This window comes from Canis lupus, chromosome 6, assembly GCF_011100685.1.
Source record: "Canis lupus familiaris isolate Mischka breed German Shepherd chromosome 6, alternate assembly UU_Cfam_GSD_1.0, whole genome shotgun sequence".
In the NCBI taxonomy this organism is placed as follows: Eukaryota; Metazoa; Chordata; class Mammalia; order Carnivora; family Canidae; genus Canis; species Canis lupus.
Genome location: NC_049227.1, coordinates 42,716,493 through 42,731,488, shown reverse-complemented (window position 1 = coordinate 42,731,488; position 14,996 = coordinate 42,716,493). Strand labels below are relative to the sequence as shown.

General features: G+C 42.0%; 1 protein-coding gene and 1 non-coding gene across 2 annotated transcripts; one reads left to right on the top strand and one right to left on the bottom strand.

Annotated features, from left to right (window-relative positions):
- Positions 1-2,677: 2,677 nt before the first annotated feature.
- MIR197 (microRNA mir-197) lies at positions 2,678-2,738 on the top strand. The gene has a single exon (NR_049339.1). It is a non-coding gene; the product is annotated as a microRNA mir-197 (primary transcript).
- Positions 2,739-3,834: 1,096 nt separating this feature from the next.
- Positions 3,835-14,996, bottom strand: GNAT2 (G protein subunit alpha transducin 2). The gene is made up of 8 exons (XM_038541069.1): positions 14,818-14,996; positions 12,964-13,006; positions 12,531-12,672; positions 11,475-11,632; positions 9,427-9,555; positions 9,091-9,220; positions 7,110-7,263; positions 3,835-6,564 (listed from the first exon to the last, which is right to left on the bottom strand). The coding sequence occupies exons 1-8, from the start codon at positions 14,933-14,935 to the stop codon at positions 6,374-6,376; spliced, it is 1,065 nt and encodes a 354-aa protein (XP_038396997.1). The 5' UTR covers positions 14,936-14,996; the 3' UTR covers positions 3,835-6,373.

Sequence of the window (14,996 nt, the reverse complement as noted above, 5' to 3'; positions counted from 1 at the left end):
TCTTGCCTTGTTTCTTACTCTTATGTGTTCTTCTATTTGTGTTTTATTACATGCACATTTTAGAGCATTTAAAAATAACTGCTGGTTCTTCTAATTTATTTGCCCACCTTATATTCTTATATCCTGGCCACTGTTCTCTGATTTGTAGCTGTGACTCTATTTGGACATTGCTTGCCTAGCCTGACTAGTTACTTCATATATATATATACACATTTGTTTAGCATAGTTCTGGAGTGTCCTTTTGCAGAGCTAGTTGCTGTATTGGCTGCTACATATAAGGTAAAGTTAGTCTTTCAGTCCAATTAAAAACATCCCTTTGGTTGATCTTTTTCCCTTTCCAGATGTTCAAAAAACCAATCTTCTACTCATTTAAACATACCTAGCAAAGCACAAATTTTCTTCATTCTTACTGCTTGTGAAATCTTTCATATCTTATACCGATTTTAAGAACAAAGTAACTTCAGTTTCCCAGTACTACTAGGTCATCTTTGTGTTCTTCATGCTTCATAGTACAAGCCAGAGTTCTCACCTGGACCAGTCATGGCTCTCCACATAGCTGTATTGTCATCTAAGCACAAGAGAACACCAGGCTGCATTGAGGCCTGAAATTGAAAGTTAGCTTTACTGTCATCTATCAGGAAGTAAAAGGTGTAGGTGAGGCACTGGGGAACAGACTTCCTGGATGGTCAAGATCTTTGTTCCTTTACCTTTGGTTAGTTTTTAACTATCCTCCCCCCATTTCCTCATAACTTATATGAGTTACCTCTGCTAGGAGAACATACTCCAGAAAAGTTAGGACAGGACAGTTTTTTTTCTGATACTGTGTCAGGCTTACCTACCTGGCTTGACTGAAGTTTTCTTAGGAATGAGAGAGAATACAGTAGGCTATAATAACAGCAGAGACCTGAGGTGCAAGATTAACATGTATAGATCCCCTGGCTAAACTGTACTAAATGGAGATATTGAAGACAGATCCTGGGAACATGTATTTTAGATAAATTCCCTATGTGGTTCTGATGAAGCCAACCTGGGCCAACATTTGCAGATGACTGAATAGGACCTAGTGTTAAAAATCAACACAAATAGGGGCACCTGGGTGGCTCAGTCTTAAGTGTCTGACTCTTGGTTTCAGCTCAGGTCATGGTCTCAGCGTCCAGAGATTGAGCCCTTCTCAGTCTGCCTGAGATTCTCTCACCCCCTTTGCTCCTCCCACTCATACTCCCCCCCCTTAATAAATAAATGAAAATAAATAAATAAATAAATCTTTGAGAGAAAAAAGATCAACACAGACATGTAACCATAAAGTCACTAGTGAATGAGGCATATTTTATTTACCAATAAAGAAGAAGCATCTTTTGTATGTGACCTTAGAGTGCCTTTCACCAAAAAAATTAGTATGAGAACTGTCTAGTCAAAGAACATTCCTACGCTTCTGATACAGAGTATTTAGTTTTTATATAAATTAAGACAAAACAAGAAACTTAGAGTTTCCAAACATTTGGTTCATTTGTGTTACTGCATTTATTCAGTGAAAATTGAAAGATACATCAAAGTAAAGATAAAATCCTGTGACAGAGGTCTAACTATATATATGTAATAATATGAATATTCATTTACAGTTGGTGGGTAAAGAGCAGACTGGGAAGTCTTTTTGAGAAAAGGCTGGGGAAGGGGTATGGAAGGCAAATGAGGAGTTGAATAGAAAAATCTTTGTGTGCTCTCTGCTAATGTTTTCCTGAAATTTAGTGGGAATCAACAAGGTAGTAGCAGAAATAATCCAGTACTAGTAAATACGCTGTTGGGATACACCATCTCAATGTTTTAGCATCCAGATTTAAGATCTTTGACAGATGGAATATTAAATTCTGTACAATGTGGTTTATCTATCTCCTATTCTCTACTACCTGGCTCTTGCCCCCATATTCCTTTGGATTATCCAAATATTTTTTACGTAGAGGCTGGTTTAAATGTAAGAGTGATTCCTAGCAGACATAACAAAACACGAGAAATTACCTGTTCTTTTTAACTCTTCGTCTTTGCTCATGGGGTATAAAGGTCCCTGAGACCTTTTAGAATCTTATGGAGAGCTAGTTGTCACACCTTGTTCTCGTCTTTTCCTTGCTTCCAAACAGCTATGAAATCTTTTTCTTCTAAAATCCTCATCTGTTACCTAGAGGTGCACTAAATTATTCCTTCCAGCTATGATGTGCTTTGGTTCTGATCCAATTGAAATAACATTTAAAAGTGCTTTGTAGATATCCTTTATGATACTCAAGATTATACTTTACAGCAAAACAAGTCATCTTTTAAGATAATACCAGGAGATGTATTCATCGTAGGGGGCTGTGTTCTCAGCATCACTTTTCCCATACTCATTTTGAACACCTGAAATGAAGTTTAACTATAAGTGGCTCTAAATTTTGTCAAGCTGGGTGAAAAGAAAGGTCTTTGCTTTGTTTTGTGTTTAAATCCAGTTATTTCTGTTCATACCAGTGCTTACTTTCTCGTTTGACCAAAAGGCAGAAACTTTCCCTTCTGCAGTCTGCACTTCGTCTGTTTGACCTCACAGAAATGTCCTCATCCTTTTACCTAGCAGGAACACCAGTGGCTGTGGCACACTTGCAGTCTCTGGGCCAACACTGAAGTCCTACTGGAATCTGTGCTCCGGGGGCTGTGCCGGGTAGAGAGGGCAGTGGGAGGTAAGAGCTCTTCACCCTTCACCACCTTCTCCACCCAGCATGGCCGGCACACTATGGTCTACGGCACATCTCCAATTATAGAGTGGGTTTTGAATGCTGTTATTTTTTACCTTGGGGATTGGGCTACCCTGATTTGGACTATTTGGGGTACATGTAAGTGAAATTTTTATCCAAGTAGGAACTGTTACAAGTAAATGTCTTTTATATTGCTTTTAAGACTAAATTTTTTTTGCTGCTTTTATCAACAGAACATAAAAGCACATTTCCAATTATATTGTATTTCTCCACTATTTTTTTTATTGTGGTAAACCATACATAACATAAACTTTACCATCTTAATAATTTTTTAGTACATAGTTCAGTGGTCTGAAGTATATTCACATTGTGGCACAGCCGTCACCCACCATCTATCTCCAGAACTTTTTTTCACCTTTCCAAACTGAAACTCTACCCATTAAACACTAACTCCCCATTCCGCCTCCTCCCGGTCCTGATAACCATCACTCTACTTTGTCTTCATAAATTTGACTACTGTGATATGATACCTCATATAAGTAGAATCATACAATATTTGTCCTTTTGTGTTAATCATACTGTACTTTTGTAAAAAAAAGAATAATTGTCACCAGATTCACAAGTGTAACATAATTCACATCTGGCATACTGTCATCAGTGTCTAATGTACTGTAAGGGAACTGCATTCAGATCTCTGCCCTTCTGAAGATATGAACAGAAAATTAATTACACCTTCAACAAACAAACTTAAAGCTTATGTTTTTGTTTTATGCTAAATTCACATTCAAATTTGAGACTGATTTGTATTCATTTTGGAGATAATACTGTTAAATATCTATGATTTAGAGATGGCATAATTTAAAAACAAGAATTTGGGAATGGGAGGAGCTTAGGGAAATGAGAAAATTGACTTGGACTTTATATAGTATATGGTGGACTTAAAGTAGCATGGTGCATATATAGAACACTGGTGTGCGATTTGGAAGACCTGTTTTGGAGTTCTAATTCTCCTACTTTCTAGCAGTTTGATATTGATTTTTTTTTTTAAGATTTTATTTATTTATTCATGAGAGACACACACACACACACAGCAGAAGCAGAGACACAGGGAGAGGGAGAAGCAGGCTCCATGCAGGGAGCCCGATGTGGGACTCAATCCCAGGACTCCAGGATCACACCCTGGGCTGAAGGCAGCACTAAACCGCTGAGCCACCTGGGCTGCCCTCTAGTAGTTTGATCTTGATGAAGACATTCCACCTCCGTGGGCCTCAGTTTCTTACCTATAAATTGCTAGTGAATAGTCCAGCGTCTGAACTATTTTAAAATTCCTTTGAGTTTTATCATTCTAAGAATTAAGATTATGGTTCATGAAAATAGGGTTGAACTGCTTCTTAACCTACCTTGTTACAAAAAAGAATTTCTGATGATGCATAAGATTGACACTATAGTATAAATTTAAAATGAAACAAAAGCACAAAATAAAAGAGTGAGTAGAATGCCAGAAGACCAGGTCCACTTGCTGACTGTTTTTGTGCTAGGATTGTAAGGCTGGTTCTATATGAACATCCATAACCAAGAAGCCTGGGATGGGCTTTTATATTTTGGCCTATCACCAAGTCCTGCCTGGAGTCAAAGATCAAGGAAAAGATAATGAAAAAAGCAAACAATCTGGTACAATTTGTGGGGAGGTTGGGTTATCCTATTAGAAGATGGAATAAGTGGATACGTTAGTTTTGGGGCCTGAACAGACAAGATCTTAGCTATAGTGAGGATTCTTAACCTGGGGCTTTCGGGCTCCAAAGATAAAGCTGTATTCCTGTATGTTGGTTTCCCTTGTAATTCTCTGAATTTTATTTTATGCATTTTTAAATATTCTGAGAAGAGGTCCATAGGTTTTGTCAGACTGTTAGAGGGATCCATGATAAAAAAAGAATTATAACCCCTGTATAGTGAGTTAAACAAGCAGGTTAGTGGTAATTGGAATATGCCATTTAGAATGTAGTCCCTGAACAGCTCTTGGATGCATGAAATCTTGCCCAGGTTTTTTCTTTGGTGAAGATTTTTAATGAGCAGTAGTCAGAGTACTTTCCCTTATTTCTCTGGTAATTCTCTCAAGTTGATTTCTTTTCATGGAATCACAAAGACTATTAAATGAATCCAATTTTAACAGCTGCAAATTTGTTCTTAAGTGTATTTCAAGCTCATATGGCTCTCTAGTATCAATATTGCTAGTAGCAGCCTAAGTGTGAATGTGCGTTTCTGGCAAAGAACAGATTTTCATTTTAATTGACACTTTCTTTTAAATACTAAATCTTGGATGCCACGAGGTTTCCTCATAGTAGTTGTAAGTGCTAAATCTGTACTTGACTTCACCACTTCCTGTCAAGATAAATGGAAGCTTCTTTTCCCCTCAGAGTAGTTAAAAGAAATAATTTTTACTTGTTGTCTGTATGGGGGAGATGTTGTTTTCAGCCAGGCTTCCCATGGATTCAACTGCAAAGATTTTTAGTGCCTAAAGCAAGATCAGCTGCCTTTTTTGTTCTGAAACATGTAGCAGTTAAAATGCAAATTTTAGCTTTGCTTATTCTAAATTTTGTGATTGAGGGGTATCTGGCTGGCTCAGTTGGTAGAGCATGCAGCTCTCGATCTCGGGGTTGTGAGTTTGAGTCCCATGTTAAGTGTAGAGATTGCTTAAATAAATACACTTAACAAAAAAAAAAAATTCTGTGATTGAGAAGTGGTAGCAATAAAATCATTAATACTCCAAGTGAAAGTGTGTTGAAATCTTTAAGTTTATTCAGAAAGTGTCATATATCTGAAGGGCACCTGAGTGGCTCAGTCTGTTAAGTGTCTGACTCTTGATCTCAGCTCAGGTCTGGATCTCAGGGTCATGAGTTCAAGCCCCACACTGGGCTCCATGCATGGCATGGAGCCTACTTAAAAAAAAAAGTGCCTTATATACCTGATACAGTTACTTACAGAGATAAATTAGGAAACTCAGTCTTTATGGCAATTGTGGGGGCAAAGCGATAGTCTGCTTAATAAAGATGATCAGTTTTGGATGTGTACCTTAGAAATTAACATAAACTCACATCTCCTATCCAGTGATTCAGATCTCTGAGCTAAGGTTTGTTAGTAAAAAACAGTGGTAGATTTACTGAGGTCTTGTTTTTAATTGTTTTCTTTTGCAGAACGTGAAGGTTTGTTGCTTTCTTTAGGATAGTTCATCTAAAAACTTAGTCTTGAATTTCATAAATGGCTGCTTTTATATAGGATTTCTTTCTGTGACTCTAACCACACAGCTTTTATGTTCCTTCCCTTCAGTTTATGTTTGTGATCATTAGAGTAACCCTGTGAAGTAGTAGAGAAGTTATCTTCATTTATAGATGAGTGACTCAAGGCTCAGAGAAATGAAATATTTATACCTTTTAGTAAGTTATACTGGGTCTTTGACTTCTGGCCTTGTGTTCTTTAAACTGCACTAGCTATCCCACTCTGAAAAGAATGTATGGGACACAGTTGCAATCATGTAGAAGTCCATCTCTAAGGGAGAATGGAATCTTTCTTCTGCCATGGTATGCTGACCTATGATTTTTCTGCTTGAAATTAGCCAGATTCCAAGCCTGTTTATGGAATGTTTACAAGAGGAGTGATGAGGATTAGAAGAGCCCGCAGTCCTTGAGATTTTCTTTGATGATAATATCTGTAACTGCATCAAATACAAATTTGACATTCTGTGTGTCTGTAGCACAGGTCATGTGACTGTAGATTTCTTTGACATCTTTTCGCATGTTGAGGTCAAGGAACTGACTCTTGATGTAATTCCCTGCATCTTCAAAAGAGTTGTTTCCTGGTTTTCCAGAAAAAATAGTGAAGAAGTGGGATAAATTAACCCTTCTTAGCTACGTACTTACTTTTTGGGTGACCACTTTGACCCTCAAAATGTATTGGACAGCTGCAGTTCGGGGCCTGTTTTTGGAGGGAGGATCCTCTCCTCTTTTGCACTCCAGTGTTTATCACTTGAGTTGAACGACAAAATTGAGGAGAGGGATCTTTGTGTCCCCACCCTTGATTTCTGGTAGATATCCTTTGAACAGTCAGTGGCTCTCCTGCATCTGACATCTGTTCTGTTCCAGGGGCATCTGAATTTAAACCTATGACCAAATACCCAGGTTTCTCAGATTAGACATCCAAGTATCACTTGGACATCACAAAGCTCATAAGAGGAACTGAGTATTAAGGGATAAGGGATCATCAACCCAGCCAAGCAAAGGAGTTATACACTTAGTACTTCTTAAAGACAGGTTCCTTTATGTATCTTTGGTATAGGAAATGAGGCAATCACCAGTCATTACCAAGCAAGCATTACCGTTGTCTCCGGGGCTTGAGACTTACCATCATACTCTGGAAAACAAATGCTGAGATGGACTTTCTTGATTTTTTCCTCAAAGAGGTCCTTCTTGTTGAGAAAGAGGACAATAGAAGTGGCGGCAAAGAACTTGTGGTTACATATGCTGTTGAAGAGGTGCAATGACTCATGCATACGATTCTAGTAGGAGGAAACACCATTAGAGATTTCAGACTGAGCTAACAGGGTAGTGTCTACTTCCTGTTCTTCTCCTTGGAGAGATTAGTGCCTCTGAATGTAAGAGGGATGTTGGGGAACAGCTTATCTCCTTTTGGTGGGTGGGATAGAACCAAAGAGATACAGCTGCTCTTCTAATCCTCTTTCTGTCATTGGGACAGATAACTGAGCTTTTCTGAATTTCAGTTTCCCTATCTCTTAGGGTTATTATGGAAGTTCAATGAGATCAAGTATGTAGTGTCCATGACAGTGGTTGGCATATAGGTGTACAGTAACTGTTATGCTGATCTTAGGCTGCTGGGGTACTGTGAGGGACTTCGACATCTGTAAGTCCTGCTGATACAGGGTTGAAACTAGGCCTGAGTTATCATGTCCCCATATGTGTCTCCAGGATGATTTTGATAGGCTTCTGTTAAAGAGTCCTGGATCTCAGTTTGGGCAGGAACATAATAGGGACTATTGCCTTGGTGTCAAATGGTAAGGGCCAGAGAATTTCTCAGTGCCGCACCACAAGTACTTCTGCCTTATTTCCTCATGTGATTGGAACTTTTGAGTGAGGGAGGAGTGGTGCTGTGTATCTGAGAGTCTAGGTGTTGCCAAGTGCCCCAGACCAGCCTATTTTCAAGGAGCAGGCCTTGAGGGATCCCTGGGTGGCGCAGCGGTTTGGCGCCTGCCTTTGGCCCAGGGCGCGATCCTGGAGACCCGGGATCGAATCCCACATCGGGCTCCCGGTGCATGGAGCCTGCTTCTCCCTCTGCCTGTGTCTCTGCCTCTCTCTCTTTCTCTCTCTGTGACTATCATAAATAAATAAATAAATTTAAAAAAAATTAAAAAAAAAAAAAGGAGCAGGCCTTGAGGGTTTGAAGTATTCTGTTAGTTGACTTGTGCTCAATCTTTTCATCTAATGAAGAAAGAAATCAACTTTTTGTGGCTTTTGTCATTGCTAATACGCCTGCAGAACCCCTTAAAACCTCGTAGACTTTGGGGTTAAAGACAGAAGAGATCTTGAAAAAATCAAATTTGGCTAGAAGATATTCTTAGAGCTCTAATGTGAACTTGAACTACCAGGGAGAAGGGAGAACTGAAGCAAGAGATGGGAGTGTAGTAGCTTTGTTTGATGTGGGTGAGCTGTGGGCCTCCATTAGCATTTTTCCATGCCTGATACCCTGTCTCAAACTCCAAAGGTAATTGGCTGGGCTGACACTTGGCATGCAGATTAAGCTCTGCAGGCTCAAGAGACTCAGTCTCAGGTAGTCTTCCAGCTGCCAATTTAAGTGGCATGTAAGAAATCTGGTTTGCCAGTTTCTCCTTAGTCCTGTTGACAGTACATATTTAGGCTTCCAAGTGAGGTTAGTCCAACCCCTCTATCCTGTTGCACAAAGATACACATCATACGTTATTTTTCTGCTCTATCATTTTCACCTCCTATCCTTTATTTCCGTAGGCAGCCTGAGAAAGTCCTAAGTGTAACTCCTGTGCTTTGCGAATCCAGTTGTGTTTCCTTGTCCCCTTAATACTCAGTTCCTCTTGTAAGCTCTGTGATGTCCAAGTTATTCTTGGATGTCTAAATCTGAGACCAAGCTCACTCTCAGTAAATTTGGAGCTCTAAAGTGCTAACCTGGAACCTGTAAAGGAGTTTTTTCTAGAATTACTGCCTGAGACGTTGATTTGTGTGCTAGAGGACTGCTAGACTGTCTTGAAAGCAGCCAAGTTGAAGAATTGGTGACATAAAGCTTAGAGGAAGGATCACGGGGGAGCTCTCAAAAGTTGCTTGGTACAAAGGCCACTTACTACTTCGTCGTCTTCCACTAGCACCATATCATAGGCACTGAGGGCTGCACAGAAAATGATGCAAGTGACTCCCTCAAAGCAGTGTATCCACTTCTTTCTCTCTGATCTTTGCCCTCCCACGTCAAACATCCTGAGGGAAAAAACAGCACATGCTCTAGAGAGGTGGCTACTTTGGGGCCATTTGGCAGTGAGATGGGAAAGGAGGAGAAATAGGATAGTCATTCAGATTGGGCTTTAGTGAAGGCCAGGAAGCATGCCCTTGCCCTTTTTTGGTATCTGAGGTGTCCCCAGGAGCCAAGTGTGTATCTGCAGTGCCCTAGGGAACTGTGTACTCACCTGAAATTCAAGTCTTTGACAGAAAACTTGGTCTCAATGATGCCTGTTGTTTTGACTCTGGATCGAAGCACATCTTGCTCATTAGGGAGGTAGTCAGGGGCTGTAATCCGGTCTAATTGGTTCAGGTAGCTAGAGAAGAGAGCTTGGAATTGATGACATTAAACTTTCCACAGCCACTGCCAAGAAAGGTAGAGGGTCTTACCCAAAGCTACACAACTAACTTGGTGATAGAATCAAGACTAGAATCCATATTGTTAAACCTAGGGTTCTTCCCTTCAGATCCCCTTGTGTCCTTACAAAAGGGAGTGTGGGATGGGCTGAGAGGCATGGGGTTCTAGCCCATATAAGTCAACTCAGGTAAATTTTCCTTAAGTTTTGCATGACTACAAGGTTTTCTAGACCCTCAGTGAGATTTGGTGGTTTAAATGGGTGCCAAAAGTTCCGTGAAGACCTAAGAATAGACTAAAAGACATCAGAGACATTAAGAGGTGTCAATTGGTGCAATGTATCAACATAATTTATATCCTGAATCAAGTTGGGGAGCAAACATTTGAGATAACTGGGGAAACTTAAATTAGCACTTGCTTGGATATTTGATGATATTAAGGAATTATTAAATATTCAGGTGTGATGATTATGTTACAGTTTTTTTTTTTAAACGGGCCTCGGGCCTCTTTTTTTTTTTTTTTTTTTTGAGATGCATAATGAAATTTTTAGGGTGTAATGAGAGGATATCTGGGACTTCGTTCAAAATAATCCAGTGGGAGATGAAAGTACAATGAAACAAGCATGGCCATGAGTTGTTAACCGTTGAAGCCAGGTGATTCACTATATTCTGCTTTCATATATGTTTGACAGTTACCATAAAAAATTTTAAAAAGACAGGAAGGCAGATATGAAGTGAGATGACAGAAAAAGGGAAGGAAAACTGACAAGTGCCTACTGTATGTCAGGCATTTGCACCTTTAAATGGTCATTTAACCTCATACACTTTCCTAATTTCATATCCCCTTTTACAGATGAAGGAAAATTCAGAACAGTTAAATGACTTGTCCAAGGTCAAGAGGCAATGTGATATATTGTAAAAAGCCTTCAGCTTAGTGGTCAAATAGAACTGGATTCAAATCCAGCTGCTGCCATCTATCAATATGACTTTGGGCAAATTAATTAATCTCTCTGAACCTCAGTTTTTCATCTATAAATGGGACTAATAATTACTGTATCTCAAAGGTTCACTGTGCAGACCAAATGAGATGGTGTACCTAGTGCACCTGGTGGTGCCTTGGCCTTGGTGAGTAGTGCTCTGTGGGTGGTAGATGATCACTGTACTACAGAATTAGGTGACAGAAGAGGGGTTGAATCCAAGTCTGTTTGACTGCAAAGTTCCTGCCCATCTAGGATAGAGACCACGTTGTTAGAGGTAGACTTGACGTGCATCTGTGTACCTTATCATTTTGGAACCAGCCTTGCAAAGTTGCTTCTTTTCAATCCCCTGACCGACTTCCTTTCATTTGCCCGGAAAATGTCTGTCCCGTGCCCTGGCCCCCTGACATGAGATGCTGTGGGTGAAGGAGGCTTTAGTTTCTGGTTAGTGGCCTAAGTAGAGCCTAGATTACCAGCTAGAAAATTCCACCCTGGAAAGACCATCACGAATCATGCGCCTCCTGGGAGAACATGTGGCAGGACTGCAGGTCGGTCTTCGCATTCATGGTTCTAAAGGACAGGCTATGTGTATGAATTAATGAAGAGGACAGCAGTCTGACGGCTACTAAACAGAGCACCTTCGATTGAATTTTGGGGGTCTTCAGCTCTGTAGGCTGCAGTGAGCCAGCGTAAAGCAATACAGAGTGTGACAGCTATGGCAGTGTCCATCTAAGGGCATCACATTCAAAGCATAGTAGAACACTGCTCAAGCCTAAACAGGAGTCCAGGCTGAATTCAGTCCTTGGGACTCCAGCTTTCAGTGCCTGAAATTTTAGGCTGGGTGTGATTTCTCTTGAAAATCCTGGTTGCTTACGCCTCATCCCACCCCTTCCCCAGAGTCTTACTAAGATGCTGAATCATTGAGCTGGTACTCTGCAGCTCGGTCGAAGCAGGCTTGCACCCCACCATCCTTCCACAACTTCCCGATGACCTCCACCAGCTCGGGAGGCATGGTGCCTTCCTCAATAGAGTCAGCCAGGTTGTTGAGCTGTCGCCCAGAATCCTGTAAGGCAAAGACCTGGCTGAGAACTGCACAGGAGTAATGGCTTTCCAGGAGACTCCTGGGACTACTGCTGAAAGGAACGCATTTTGCATTGCTACTGAAGCCTAAGATGGAGATGCTAAGAAAACACTGATAATTTTGAATGTGCTTCGGGTATATAGAAGGTGGTAATTTATCCAGTCCTGGGATGCTTAGGGGAAAACAGAGGTTCCAGGGGCTTCCTCTTTGGTGTTTCTACCTTCCAGCCTTAGTCTAAAAGGGTACTGCCACTTTAGTGGGTCTTCCGCTACAGTAAGGTTGGAATTTAAAAACCAGATTGAGGGATCCCTGGGTGGCGCAGCGGTTTGGCGCCTGCCTTTGGCCCAGGGCGCGATCCTGGAGACCCGGGATCGAGTCCCACGTCGGGCTCCCGGTGCATGGAGCCTGCTTCTCCCTCTGCCTGTGTCTCTGCCTCTCTCTCTCTCTCTGTGACTATCATAAATAAAAATAAATAAATAAAAATAAAAAATAAAAACCAGATTGACCATGAAATAGACAACATGGGAGACAGGAAACCACCTTTGGTCTCTCTGTGGTTCCAATTTAGGAAAAGGCCAATACTGGAACTAGGGATTTAGCTTGTAAAAGTTCCATGGCCAGGGTAGGGAGCCCAAGGAGAGCAATTTAAATGGTAAAATAAGACAAAAAGGCAGAGGAAGCTGAAAGCAGATTTTTGTAATTTGTTGTAAGGTAGGGATTGCACACTTTTCCAGAACTGAAGTAAAAACTGGAAGCTCAGTAGGTGGGATTTAGTTACATGAAACTTTTTTTGGCCCATGTTTCCTCATAGCTTGTTGGCTGCTGTTTCTTCTCATTAGCTTTTCCTCCCACCCTTAACCACATACTGTTAACCACCTACCGCACAGCTTGGTTCAGCATAGTCAATACCCAGTGTGGACATGGCCCGGATGATAGCCAGAATGGACTGCAGCACATTCCCATAGATAATGGCCTTATACTCCAGGCACTCCTCTGGTGAATAGCCATCCTGATGGATGATCCTGCAAGGAGTAGACACCCAGCCCTTAAGTGGACCTGAATAACCAGACCTAAGGGATTGAGAATCTAGAAGGATTTAAAGTGTCATGAGAACCCAATTTCTATGCCTATGGCTGTCCCAAAGTAAAGAGTGAGGAGAAAAGGGCATATAGATGAGGGACATTGGAGATCAGGTTCTTTATATCCTTTACATCTGGGTTCCTTGAGGCCGAAGAGCCCTTCATCCTCCATGCTTCTATGGGCTCTTCTGACTTCACCCTACCTCAGTCCTCTGGGGCTTTTTTCCTACTCACTTCATCTGTTTGACGATAGTGCTCTTTCCTGACTCACCAGCACCTGCAGGGAGAAATGCTTATGCTTCAGATTTCCACCAGTTCTCCCCAACCCTCCAGTAGACGGCCTGTAAGAAGTCCAAGCTAGAACTTGTTTGGGAGCCTTGTTAGGGGAGAACACATAGGGTTGATTGCTGCCCTCAATTTCTGACCACCTTGAGCTCAGGCCATTCAGTATGGATTTAGAGCAGAGTTTCTCAGCCTCGGGACTGTTGACATTTTGGGCTGGGCAATTCTTTTTTGTGGGGGACTGTCCTGTGAATCGTAGGGTGTTTAGCAAGCATTCCCCGGCCTCTGGAGGCTAGCAGCACTCTTCCCTTCCAGTTGTGACAACTAAAAACGTCTCTAGACATTTCCCAGTGTCCCAAGGAGGTGCAGGGAGTGATGGCAAAATTTCATTGAGAACCACTGATAGATTCAAGGGAATTCCTTTAATACCTTTCTTCTATTTTTACTCAGGAGAGTGATCTTGGGGCAGTATTGCAGATTTCACTGAAATATTATTTTTTTATCATCTTGCTTTTTCCTTTATTGGCTAAAATGCCCTACCATCCTCTCATTCACACTCCGCTCCCCCTCCATATGCCCTTCAACCCTCTCCCCCTGTCTGCACTGCCCTGATACGTTAACCCCCTCCCACTTAACCTGTGCTTGCTTGTTCCCTCTAAGCTGCTTATCCTGTATGTGGAAGAAAGCTGCTTAGGCTTAAAAGATCTCTCAGTGGCCTTGCCATCTCTTTCCCCTTCTGTAGGTTCTTGGGCTCCTTGGAGTCTGGTTCCAGCTTATAGTGGTATGCTCACAGATCAGCTGGGGAAGAGGAGGTGCAATGGGTTCAAAATAGCCGAGCCAGCTAATCTGCTGCTGCACAGACCCCACCTGCTCCAACTTGCCTACCTTTGTACTACCATTGGAGTTTTTACCTCTAAGCCAGGTGTCCCAAACTCTTCATTGTCTTGGTTCTATTTACAGCTGTGACCACTTACTCTGACCAATAGAAGTGTTTTTCTTTTTTCAGCACAGACCTGTGATCTGCTTAGGAGCTCATCATGTTGATGAGGGCAACTACTCAACAGAAAGCCAGGAAAGGACCGCCGTAAAGACTCCATTCCTCCTCCCTCAGGCTCTTAGTTCTAAAATGTATATGAGGGATCCCTGGGTGGCGCAGCGGTTTGGCGCCTGCCTTTGGCCCAGGGCGCGATCCTGGAGACTTGGGATCGAATCCCACGTCGGGCTCCCGGTGCATGGAGCCCGCTTCTCCCTCTGCCTGTGTCTCTGCCTCTCTCTCTCTCTCTGTGACTATCATGAATAAATAAATAAAAAAAAAAAAAAATGTATATGAATTGTGTACTGGAAGCAAAGAGAAGGAACCAGTTTGCTTGGCACGAAGCAGTGGGCCTGTCCCTGGGACTACATGGCACTGATTATATGGTAGGACTTCTGAGTCCTTGACTCAGAGCTCTGACTGGAGATTCGGTAACTGTCTGCAAGCCTAGGGTTCACGGTATTTGCCAAGCTGTGAATTGTTAGGTTTGGTTAGATTTAGAGATGGATAGGTCTGCCCCAGCCCTTGCACTAATTCTGGTTCAAGGAAGAGCAGAACAATTCCAGGGTAGCTTTGGCATTCTGCACCTCTTTGGGGTGGCTGTGCTCAGCCCTAGAGCCCTGATTCCCTAGACCAAGACCCGATGGGGAAAGGAAAAATGACCTGCCATCCCTCCCCTCTCCATGGGTGGGCTAAGACCCACCTACCATCCAGGATAAGCAGGAAGGAGCAGTACCTTCTCCTTCTCTGGCTCATCTTCCCATCTTGCTCACCCAGCAATAGCAGCTTGACAGTCTTGGCTTCCTTGTCAGCATCCTCCTGCAGCTTCTTTTCTAACTCCTTGGACCTCTTGGCCAGTTCTTTGTCCTCAGCACTGACTCCACTCCCCATCTTTTTGCTGTCTCCTCCTCAGCTGTTTCTTCTGGCCCTTAAGCTTCTTCTCTAGAGCTTC

Bases quoted from the DNA above. Each gene is read 5' to 3' on its own strand.
- GNAT2 (XM_038541069.1), bottom strand. From the start codon at position 14,935: ATGGGGAGTGGAGTCAGTGCTGAGGACAAAGAACTGGCCAAGAGGTCC. The intron at 11,633-12,530 runs GTAGGTGGTTAA...TTTGCCTTACAG, and splicing joins ATGCTGAACCAAGCTGTGCG to GATTCTGGGCGACAGCTCAA. The intron at 7,264-9,090 runs GTAAGTGGCCTT...TCCTCCTACTAG, and splicing joins TAGTGGAAGACGACGAAGTA to AATCGTATGCATGAGTCATT.